The 12,594-nt window shown below is 44.7% G+C and overlaps 1 protein-coding gene across 3 annotated transcripts in view; it reads right to left on the bottom strand.

Moving 5' to 3' along the window:
- SLC5A12 (solute carrier family 5 member 12) overlaps positions 1-12,594 on the bottom strand; it is a 64,862-nt gene that overhangs the window by 31,303 nt on the left and 20,965 nt on the right. For all 3 annotated transcript variants that reach the window (XM_040328355.1, XM_040328356.1, XM_040328353.1), the window contains exons 4-6: positions 8,068-8,135; positions 7,391-7,545; positions 1,500-1,640 (exon numbers count right to left, since the gene is read on the bottom strand). In XM_040328355.1, the coding sequence (XP_040184289.1) occupies positions 1,500-1,640; positions 7,391-7,545; positions 8,068-8,135 (364 nt within the window). The remainder of the gene's footprint in view (positions 1-1,499; positions 1,641-7,390; positions 7,546-8,067; positions 8,136-12,594) is intronic.

Genomic DNA, 12,594 nt, shown 5'->3' with positions numbered 1-12,594 from the left:
CTATGAGGCGCAGTCAATGTTAAGTATGGCCGTCGTTCCCGCGTCGAAAATTTATAAAATTACGTTGTTTGCGTAAGTCGTCCGTGAATGGTGCTGGACGTAATTTACGTCCACGTCAAAACCAATGACGTCCTTGCGACGTCATTTAGAGCAATGCACGCTGGGATATTTTAGGGATGGCGCATGCGAAGTTCGTTCGGCGCGGGGACGCGCTTCATTTAAATGAAACACGCCCCCTACCTGCTGAATTTGAATTCCGCCGGGTGATTTACGCTACGCAACGCCGCAACTTTACAGGAAAGTGCTTTGTGAATAAAGCACTTGCCTGAAAAACTTGCGGCGGCGTAACGTAAATGAGATACGTTACGCCCGCACAAGTTTGCGCCCATCTACGTGAATCTGGGCCACAGAATATAAAATAAGAGATATTGTTTCTGTGTTTTTGCATTAGGGTAAATTATAGTTTTCTTTATGTTTGACAAGTAACAGCACTAGCCTCTAAAAAAAACAGTAAAACATTTTGGTGTGGCAAGAGAATCATACTTAAAAACAGGATTTTTGAAAATAATCCTTATAGTGGGCTCACAATTTCAGGTCCTGAGCTACTAGCCAGGCCTTAAGGGTTACTCGCCACCAGTGGCTCCACCCAACCCCTACCCTGCCCCTAATTTTGCCCCTAAACCCGCCCTCATAAATGATCTCATGAAATGACACTCAAATGTTTTATGCAGAATTAAGTTGAAAAATAAATATTAAAAGCAACTTTATCAGTGCCCATCAGTGCAGCCTCACCTGTGCCCGTCAATGCAGCCTCACCTGTGCCCAACAATGCAGACTCGCTGCTCATCAATGAAGCTTCACCTGTACCCAACAATACAGCCCCACTGCTCATCAATGTAGCTTCACCTGTGCTCATCAATGCATCCTCACCTGTGCCCAACAATGCATCCTCACTGATCATCAATGCAGCTTCACCTGTGCCCTTCAATGCAGCCTCCCATGCTCCCAACAATGCATCCTCACTGATCATCAATGCAGCTTCACCTGTGCCCATCAATGCAGCCTCCCCTGTGCCCAACAATGCAGCCTTACATGTCCAACAATGCAGCCTCACATGTGCTCATCAATGCAGCCTCACCTGTGCCCAACAATGCAGCCTCACTGCTCTACAATGCAGTTTCACCAGTGTCCATCAATGCAGCCTCACCTGTGCCCATCATCACAGCCTCACCTGTGCCCAACAATGCAGCCTCACCTGTGCCTAACAATGCAGCCTCACCTGTGCTTACCAATGCAGCCTCACCTGTGCCCAACAATGCAGCCACACCTGTGTCCAACAATGCAGCCTCATCTGTGCTCAATAATGCAGCCTCACCTGTGCCCAACAATGCAGCCTCAGGTGAGTGGAAATTTTGAGGGCCGCTTATAGCATATGTTACCAAAGTACAGTATGTTTTGTCAAGTGGTTTCAAAAGATCTAGTGATTTTATTCAACTTACAGTTTTGCATGTTTTTCTGATTTGCACGAAATGCATCTCTGAATAGTTGACTGGTTGACCCCATAAATGCCTAGCCATGTAAATGTTCCTCCCACTGCAATAGTCCAGAAGGTATGTCTTCTTAGTGGATCTACATCGAAACTGTAAAATAATAATGATAAAAAAAGATAAGAGAAGATAAGACAAGATAAGATACGATTTATTGTCTTTGCAAATAGTTCACAATGACATTTCTTAAAAACTCCTCATAGTTCATAGTATACACAAAAACATAAAACAATACGTCACGCATTCAATCTGAAGTTGAAGTAAGATTATAGGAACTTCCCTTATTTGTTCCTTTTGAGTATGTTAAAGTGTTTCTAAAGTCAAACCATATTTGCCTCAAAGTGATATATATATATATATATATATATATATATATATATATATATATATATATATATATATATATATATATATATATATATATATATATAAAAGTCTTGATTTTTTTTTTTAACAAACATGTTATACCATACTTACCTCCTCTGTGCAGTGGTTTTGCACAGAGCAGCCTGGATCCTCCTCTTCTCAGATTCCTCGTCTGCGAACCTTGCCCCTCCTTCCTGTCGAGTGTCCCCACAGCAAGCAGTTTGCTATGGGGGCACCCAAGCCAAGCTGCTGCTCTGTGTGATCACTCAGACACAGAGCCGCGGCTCGGCCCTGCCCCCTCTCTCCTCTGATTGGCTGATTGAGGAGGAGCAAAGAGTGCCGGTGGGTGAACCCAGAAGAGGAGGTTTGAGGCCGCTCTGTTCCATTCAGAACTCTTTAAAACAACATTAGGGAACAAAGTAAAAACAATCCACTCACATCAATCAGCCACTGAAACCCTGGATGCCATTAACATAGCTCTACTACAGTCAGCCGACTTAGTAGCGCCCAAATGCAAAACCAGCATCCGGAAAAACAACTCCAGCTGGTTTAACAACCAGCTGGCGTTGTTTAAGCAAGAACGCAGAAGAGCAGAAGCAGCTTGGAAAAGAAGCACCACAGACGAAAACCACGCCATCTACAAGGAAATAACAAAAAAATACCACAAAGAAATTTTCAAGGCCAGAAAAAATCATTTTTCCAAGATCATCACCAATGCCCTAAACCGTCCCCGCGAACTCTTCAAGCTTGTCACCCAGACCATGAATCCAGTCTGTTTAGAAGCTCCCAATTCAGATACTCCAAAATTTTGCAATGAATTATCGGATCATTTCGTTAACAAAATCGAAAGGATCCGTGAAAGCATTCGGCAAAACAGCATCCCCCCCCCAATTTCCCCCTAAGTCACCCGCCCAATTCCCACGGGAATCAGCCCCAATCAACAATGTTTACCCTTAAACCCATCTCCATCGAGGACACAAAAAATATCATCAGCGCCCTGCGAAATAGCACAGCGCCAAATGATATTATCCCCACCAACCTGCTTAAGGAATGTGCCAATATTCTTGCACCACCTATCAAGCAGCTGATTAACCAGTCATTCAGGGAGGGCATAGTGCCCACCCTGTTGAAACAAGGTATAATCAAACCCATCCTAAAGAAGCCCACTCTTGACCCCAAGGACCCTGAACATCGTCGTCCCATAACAGGCCTGAACGTCTTCTCCAAGATAATGGAGAAAGTGGTGGTACAACAGCTGCAACAGCATTTAGACACCCATAATTTGCTCGATCCTTTTCAATCGGGTTTCCGTCCAGGACACGGGATGGAAACAGCATTGCTCAAAATATGGGATGATGCTCTAGAGGCCTCAGACGAAGGAGAATCTTGTCTTCTAGTACTCTTGGACCTCAGCACAGCTTTTGACACGATAGACCACAAACTATTGCTGACTCGGCTAGTTGAAGTAGCCAAAGTCGCAGAATGTGACTTATCCTGGTTCTCCTCCTTTTTGGAAAACCGATCACAAGTAGTGAAACTGGGACCGTTCACTTCTGAAAAACGCACGGTGTCAAGCGGAGTCCCTCAAGGATCCCCCCTGTCCCCGGTGCTGTTTAATATCTATCTTCGCCCCCTTTTTTAAATCATTAGCAGCCAAAAGCTGCTCTACCACTGCGGATGACACACAATTGTACTTTCGCATCTGCAACAAAAAGGATCATCTCGCTCTAGAGAATTGCCTCTCTTTGATAGAGAACTGGATGACAAAGAGTTATCTTAAACTCAACGGATCGAAAACAGAACTTCTTCTGTTTCACGCTAATTGAAAGAATCAACCGGTAACAACCTGGACACCTCCGCCCATTCTGGGCAAAATCATCACCCCTAGCACCAAAGTTAAAAGTCTCTGGGTCATCATTGACACCGACATGACAATGGATGCACAAATAGGGTCAGTAGTCAGCGGATCCCACCATCTGCTGCGCCTACTACGCAGACTTATGCCATTTATTCCCAAAGAGGACATAGCAGTCGTGGTGGGAACAATCGTTAACTCCAGACTCGACTATGCAAATGCCCTGTACCTCGGACTCCCAAAGTACCAAATCGCTCGCTTGCAAGTTGTTCAGAATACGGCCGCGCGACTTAAGACTGGGAAAAAACCTTGGGAATTAATCTCACCCTCACTGAGAAGCCTTCACTGGCTGCCAGTAAAAGATAGAATCACTTTCAAAGCGCTTTGTCTGACGCATAAATGTATTTTGGGAAATGCCCCCAAATATCTATGCGAAAAACTAAAGGCTTACAACCCCAATCGCGTTCTGCGATCTTCAAACCAAAATTTACTCCAAATCCCCAAAACCAGATACAAGTCCAAAGGAGAAATAAGATTTGCTGTCCTGGGCCCTCGACTTTGGAACACTTTACCAACCTCCATTCGGTTGGAGGAGAACCACTTGGCCTTTAGGAGAAAGATCAAAACCCATCTCTTTTGAGATCAAAGGAGAAATGGTCAACAAGCGCCCAGAGGCGATTCAGTTCGCATGTGCAGCACTATATACGTTTTTCACTCACCCACTCACTCACAGAGCAGGTTAATATAACATGTTTGATATTTTTTTTTAAAACTGTATTTTTAACCACTTTAAATATGCAATTGAAAGCATTTTGTTATAACCGATAAGAACAAAAAAAATTTAAGTTGATCCTGCCTGAAATACGGTGAGCTGAAAACTTCTTGGTCACTCTGCCTCTGCTATGCCCAGTACAGGAAGTGATGGTAAATCTTCCTAATGGGATACAGCAGTCAATTCACTAAGAAATAATACAGCATTAATTTTTGCATTAAAATAACTCATGCCGTATTTATCTCAGAAGCAGGCAATTCACTAACAAACATGCGTTAAATACCACGTGATAATCTTTTAATTTTGTTGTATTTAACACATTTTTTTACACCTTACTTTAATACAAACTGGACCTCCTGCTGCAACAGTAAGTAAAACATTTAGCAATGGTATTCCTACTACTGCTAAATGTGACAGATCCAGCTCAGGAATGATGGTTGTTAGAGAGCTGGCACCCGCCAGCCTCCTGAGACTTTATGCACACTAAAGTGTATTGTAAACACTCTTTCTTCTGACAGTGTTAAAGTTTGGCACTTGTGTACGGACTCAGAGTCTACGGCAGATGACCAGCCCATGATTCCATAATTACCCGGCCCTGTTGAGTGCTGAGGTTCATGCCTCAGATAAGTGAATGGTGGGGTTAGTCCAGAGGTCAAGTGATCACACTTAATCTTGATTGCTCCTGTAACTTCCAGCTCAGACAGCTAGGAAGGAAGAATAGTTCCACAGGAAAAGATATCTCCTACCATCATCCTAGTAAGTGAAATCTGGATACCAAATATGTGGTTGTTTTGGTTCTTTAGTTATAGTTATATATGTTTTCATTTTGAGATACATGGTGAGTTGTGCACATGGCTATGTGCACCAATTGCCTCAGGTATGCCCCAATGGCCTTGTTTTGTACCTTTATAATGAAAAATTCCAATAAAAATAATTTTCAAAAAAATATAAAAAACTCACCTAAGTTGCATTTTCTCAAACCGGTTTAGGCGAGTTTAGCAGCATTTATTTTATTGGCCAGATTAATTAATTCTGTCTTATGAAATAAATAAGTCCTGAAGTTCTAAACGCACTTAGAATTTAGGTGCTTTTAGACACGTTTGGCATTTTTTATGCCCAAAAGCTCCTCCTGAGCGCGATTCTTCTGCCTACAAGAGGTGAGCTCTGACTGCCTCTAAACTCTGCTGCTCCTTAACTCTGGTAAAAACCTATGTTAAGCCTCATAAAGCAGGTGTAAGTCAGCAGCATCAATGCAAATGGCTGCACCAGGGAACACAGCCGTTGTTTTTTTACGTTGTTTACGTAGTACGTGAATAGGGCTAGTCGTAGGTTACGTTCAAGTCGTAGGCAGTGATTCGACATAACTTAGGCAGTTGTTTCGATGTGATTCTGAGCATGCGCACTGTGAAGTATCCATGCGCCGTTCGTTATTCGTATCTTGATGGCGCTCGGTCCATCATTTACATGGGGTCATGCCTCATTAGCATGGCTCACGCCCACTGCCACTTACGACGAGTTATGCTAAGGAAACCCAGCGTAGATTAGGGAGCAAGTGCTTTGTGAATACTGTGCTCGCCGCTCTGCGCTACGTCGGCGTAGCATATATTCTATACGCTACGCCGGCATAACTATGCGCCAAGGTATGTGAATCCGGGCCATAGGCTTTTATTGAGATGAGTTCAGGGCTTTGGCAAAAAAAAAAACACTTTTGGATTTGTTTTTGCCAAAGCCCCTAAACTCAATAAAAGCATATGTGTTAAGGCACATATAGGCTTTTACCAGAGTTTACAGGCAGTCAAAGCTCCTCTCCTGAACGCAGAAGAGCTACGTTCAGGAGAGGAGCTTTTGGGCATAAATAAAGCCAATGCGCGTAAATGCACCTAAATGCTAGATGTGTTTAGCACTTTTATAGATTAAAAAAAAAATTATATTTTGACCAATTAAATAAATAAACTCCCAAATAGGGATGAGCCGAACACCCCCCCCCCCCTATTCTCATCAGAACCTTCGAACGGACCGTACGTTCGCACAAACTTTAGAACCCCATTAAAGTCTATGGGACTCAAACGTTCGAAATCAAAAGTGCTAATTTTAAAGGCTAATATGCAAGTTTTTGTCCTAAAAAGGGTTTGGGGACCTGGGTCCTGCCCCAGGGAACATGTATCAATGCAAAAAAAGTTTTAAAAACGTTTAGGATGCATTAAGGCGAAAAAACACAAACCTTTACAACCCCTTTAAACTCTCTTCCGCAAAAAAAAGTTGTATCCCTATTGTGGGGTCACTTGTACGGTATTTGTAAATTGAAATCATATCCCCTCTCAAGTGTCTTTTCTCCAGAGAGAGTAAGTTCAGTGCTCGCAACCTTTCTTCATGACTAATATCCTCCAGACCCTTTATTAGCTTTGTTGCCCTTCCTGGTACTCGCTCCATTTCCAGTACACCCTTCCTGAGAACTGGTCCCCAGAACTGGCCAGCATACTCCAGGTGAGGCCGGACCAGAGTCTTGTGGTATTCATACCATCAACTACAGATTTCAACTCAATAGGTGATGTGAACCCGTAGCCATGGAGCCTTTGCTTGGCAAGTCCATGATCTTGTCTTCCTCTGTGCCAATGGGTTCCCAGGTCTGCACATTCATTACCTTTTCTCAATAGGCCCTAATAGAGAAGCCCCTCCTCAGTCTTGCATGTGGGTGGCTTCTCTGTTAGAGCCTCTGAAAAAAACTTTTCAACTACTTATTATTCAGAAATTATAGCAATAATTTAAAGTAAACCTGACTTTTTCATATTTATTTTGTTTAGTTTAACATTTAAATCCATTAGAAAATAATTATCCTTGCTTGATATTTACTCAACAATGTCCAAGCGTGATCCATTCCTAGCTATCTTCCATACTTCGCTTGGACCTCCATTTTGGATTGTTCCCTCAACAAGAACTGATAAAAATCCAACGACCATCACAACCATCTGAAAGGCATCTGTCCATACAACTGCCTTGAGTCCTCCCTAAGTAAAAAGAATAGCACCGATTACATAATAAAAGATCAATGTAATTCCAGGTTAGAATCCACAGAGGAAAAAGTAGATCATTGGAAATTAAGCTACCGTATAGATAGAATAATAAATAAACCTATATATATATATATATATATATACACACACACACACACACAAAAAACGATCATATACACATCTAAAATTAAACAAAAAATAAAAACAAATTGCACCACTGAAATAAAAGTCTTTGCTTAATGGAAGTTAAGTAAGCTACAATAAAGTGTTTACTTGAGAAGGAACATATACACAACTGTGAAATCCCAAGAAATGTCTTCTCATAAGGTAAGTATTTGCATAAGGACAGCGTTCAGGATAGGAATATTTTGACAGCCAGCAGCAAAACACGGCAAAATCACAGCAAAAAACGCAGAGCGTTTTCCCCCGGCTGGCGGTCAACCTAGTCTGTGTATACATGAGCCCTTACCTAGCTGTAAAGCCTAACTGCATACAGAAATAAGGCTGAATACTTACCAATGTGCAGTAAAATGTGCAGACAATACCAGTGGCAAACACAGATCCCCACAGATTAAATCCAGTCACTGTAAAAAAAAAAAAAAAAAAGACATTTACACACCTTTATAGAACTGTATAAGGCTGCCAATGATATTGTAGAGATCTCTCACACATTCCACATGAATGTGTGTTCACCCACCCATATAAAGTTGTCTATACACATTACAGTTTAATTGTACAACCCAGATACAATGTCCTTTAAATTGACCAAAACAATATAATGCAGTGACAAACCTAAACAACCCATTTATGTGGGCCCTTGTACTACATAATGGTAGATTTCATTGTAGATATTCTGGGGAATTAACTAAGCTTCCTACGCCGTCATAGCCTACAAGTTTGGGATTCCATACAGTACAGTACGGCACCAGCCTCATGTCTCCCTTTTTACCCCTGCACACTATCACCAATTATCCTCTCTTCCCCCTAGACCTGGACCACCCTCAGGCCTCGTACACACGACCAAGGAACTCGTTGGAAAAGACACATCATTTTCCTTGATGAGTTCCTTGTTAGGCTTGTCGAGAAACTTGATAAGCTTGCTTTGCGTAAACACGGTCAAGACCAAATCTCCTCGTTCTCAAACGCGGTGACGTACAACACATACAACGGCAGGGGAAGTTCGATTCCACTGGCACAACCCTTGGGGCTGCTTTTGCTAATCTCATGTTACTGTGTGTTAAGTAAAAGTTTGGTAAGAGACGATTTGCACTTTTCAGTCTGTTACAGCGTGACAAATGTGCCATCTCAATTACAAACGCTACTTTTACCGAAGGTGCGCTCCCGTCTCATACTCTATTCTGAGCATGCGCAGGTTTCTAAGCATACACACGAACGTGTTTCTCGTCGAAAACCAGCCCGATGAGGAACACGACGAGGAAATAGAGACTCCCGTCGAAGAAAAAGAGAACTTGTTCTCTTTTTTCCTCGTCTAGTTCCTCGACAGTTTCCTCGATGAAAAACATACACACGACCGTTTTCCTCGGCAAAAAAGCTCTGCCACCAAGTTTCTGGATGGATTCTGTTGAGGAAAACGGTCGTGTGTACGAGGCCTCAGGTATTTTTATGGTGGGTTGCTAATGGGTTCACAGATCCAACATTTTCTTGCGGGAGTCCTATGACATCTCCAGAGACAGAATTCTTATGCTACCACCAACTTCATCATTGGCTCGCCTCACTGTGCAGAATAGCAACATATTCACTCAAAAAAACTACTTTTGAACACATCTGCCAGCACTCTCTGGGATGCTTGAGCCTCATCTCAGCCCTCTATGCTTCTTTGAATAACCGTCCCTCCTCCCCTCCTCTCACCTATGTAACTCAGTGGGAACGAGACTTGACAGCTAAGATACTTAGCTGACTGGAGTGGGGCCTAGTCTTCTGTGGCCAAATGCTCATTTAACACAGTCACTTTTGCCCATGTCAATTTGGCCTCCAATGACCGCTGTTTTCGGGGGTGTGGCCATCGGGGTGATGTAGTACATACAGTGCATCCGGAAAGTATTCACAGCGCTTCACTTTTTTCACATTTTGTTATGTTACAGCCTTATTCCAAAATGGATTAAATTCATAATTTTTCTTGAAATTCTACAAACAATACCCCATAATGACAACATGAAAAAAAAAATTCAATACTTTGTTGAAACATCTTTGGCACCAATTACAGCGTCAGATGCTACAAGCGTGGTGTGACGGTATCGGTATGATATCCCCGTCAACGTTCCCTTCTTCCCATAACGACAATCACCCCAATATTCCACGAGGAGGGATATCCCTGGAATCGCCCAGAAAGCCACACATGAGACAAGCTTACTGCTGGAACAAGACAGACTTTAATGGTTTTTCTTCTCAGCTTTTTATACAGTCCAAGACATTGAAGCAACAATGAAATCTCCACCCAACCCAATCACACACTAAGGCTAATTACTAAAACATTCCAGACAGGTCGGCACCGACCGACAATTATCATGTCTAATCACTGCACATTCCTTACACAACAAACCACCTTCACACACTTGAGTTTCCTAAGCAGACGTTTCGTCTGCTTCCAGTTTGACACCTATTAACACCTCTGAGAATCACTAGGTTGTGGACAGGGTTATCACACAATTAAAGGCCTTTCAAAAGCTAGCCTTATTTAACATATGAACAGTCCTTACAGAGAGAGATGAATCACACATAAAACACCTGTTACCTGTAACCAACAGCATTAAGTTAGCAGGGAGAGCATTAGACTGAAGCATATAGGCAATTGCATCACAATGGCCCCCCCTTTTCTCCCTGCTCCGGCAAACCCGGTTGGACCTTCCCTGGTCCAGTAGGGTTGACGGGTTCAGAGCTTTTAGTCCGAGGTTAACTCCGTTTGGCGTGACTGACCTCCCTTGGCAACTGCTTCAGACTCAGGTATGCCACCGGGTCTTCAGATCACACGTCGGTCAGTCCCCAAGTCTTTGTGCGATCTGCAAAGTCACCAGAAGTCAGTGTGAAGACAGCGAATGGGTCTGTGCGCCGCCGTCTAGGTGTCCCCCTATGGGAGGGGGCAGGTTATGGCTCTGAAGTGACAATCACAGGAGATTCATAAAAAGAAAAAGTTATATTTGTTGAAATGCTGTAGCACTGGTGCTCAGAGTCCGGGGGGGGGGGGGGGGGGAGAGGGGACTCAGAGCCCCATAAGGTCAGCCACCCCCTGCTCCCTCCGCAGCCGCCGGTTCTCCTCTTTGAGCTTCTCCAGCTCCATCTCCAGTTCATGGAGCCTGGGGGGGTCAGCCCGCTGTGACCTCAGGTGGTTGTTCTCCTCCTCCATGCGGCTTATGCACTCCTCCAGCTCTATGTACTCACGGATCAGATCCTGCTTGCTCATGTCCTGCAGGCTCTCCACGTGGTCCTTCATCATCAGGAACTGGGTGGTGGTGTAAGGGGCCACCGGTGGGCCCTTGGCGAACATCTCGGCCCGCATCTGGGGCGCCCGCTGCGATTCCATCTCCTCCAGTCGCTTCTTCTCCTCCCAGGTCCGCTGGTTATATGACTTCCAGGACCTCTTCTTCTTGGAGGGTAGCTGGCGGTGCCTCTTTCTGCCCAGCTCCCTCCAAGGCCCCTCCGGCTCATGGCGGTCGCCCATGACCAGCTGACAATGGTGTTCCCTGTTGTCCGTAATAACAGATTGTACCATGAGGGCTTCGTAAGGGGTGCCCAATGGTTCTTCCGGACCCAGCTCCTGGAGATCCCAAGCCGAGTCTACACAATGGGCTGCTGCTGGTGGGCGGTACCCAGGTTGAGACCAATTTGACCTGGTGTTGTCGTTCATGGGGCAATTCTGCTTGAAGTGACCCAACTGTTTGCACCGGAAGCAGCGTTGTTCGTTGTCCTCCTGGCGTGGGTAGCGAGGGCTAGATGTCATCGGTCTGTTAGGCGGTTGGTATCTAGCGGCTGGTGGGTGTGAGGGCGCCGTTGGTTGTGGAGGTTGTACCAGGGGTGAGACCAGGTTTGTCTTGCGAGTATCCGCATATTCATCCGCCAACTTCGCGGCCTCTGGTAGAGTCATGGGCCTGCGATCTCTCACCCAATCTTTGACGTCCGTCTGGATGTGATTGTAAAATTGCTCCAGGAGCATTAGTTGCAAAATGTCCTCTGCGGTGGTGGCCTGGCTGCTGTTAACCCAGTTAGAGGCCGACAGGGACAGCTGGCATGCCCATTCTGCGTAAGAGTCTTTCGTGGTTTTGCGTGAGTCCCTGAACTTCTGTCGGTGGGACTCTGGGGTTACTGCATAACGAGCCAGGAGCGCTTCTTTAACCCGGGCGTAGCTATGGATATCCTGATCTGGCACGGTCCGGAAAGCATCAGAAGCTTTGCCTGACAGTTTGCCTGACAATATTGCAACCCACTCTCCTCTAGCTATTCGGTGCAGGTTACATTGTCGCTCAAAGTCCGCCAGGTAGTTATCAATTTCACAGTCCTTTTCATCAAAAGCTTTAAAAGCGCTAAACGGAATCTTCCTTGCGTCTGCTGTGCTGTACTCACTGTTTGGAGAAGGTGCGGCTGCTTGTTGGACTGCTGCCAGTTTTAACTGTAGCTCTGCGTCCCTTATTTGTTTATCCTTCTGGAGTTCTGCGTCCCTTATTTCTTTAGCCTCCTCCGCTAACAGGTCCATCACTTTCAGAACCACATCTGGCGTTGGGTTCGGGCCGAACCACGCTAGCTTCTCTCTCATTAGCTTGTTGGCTGGCGATTCCTCCTCCTGAATCACTGGTGTCTCCATCTCTTGTACTGCTGGCGTTGCTGCAATCCCGTCCTCCTGGTCTAGCTCCATTAATTCTGCTATGATGACCCGCTTGGTTTTGTTGCTAGCGATCCTTCCACGAACTTCCAGTAGTTCTTCCAGTGTCTGCTTGGAATCCGGGTGTGAAGGGGAATAGAAGGGAAAAATCCCACTGCTACCAACCAATTGTGACGGTATCGGTATGATATCCCCGTCAACGTTCCCTTCTT

The sequence above is a fragment of the Rana temporaria genome, chromosome 11, assembly GCF_905171775.1.
Source record: "Rana temporaria chromosome 11, aRanTem1.1, whole genome shotgun sequence".
NCBI lineage: Eukaryota > Metazoa > Chordata > Amphibia > Anura > Ranidae > Rana > Rana temporaria.
The sequence above is the reverse complement of the archived record's forward strand: the minus strand, read 5'-3'. Positions and strand labels throughout refer to the sequence as shown.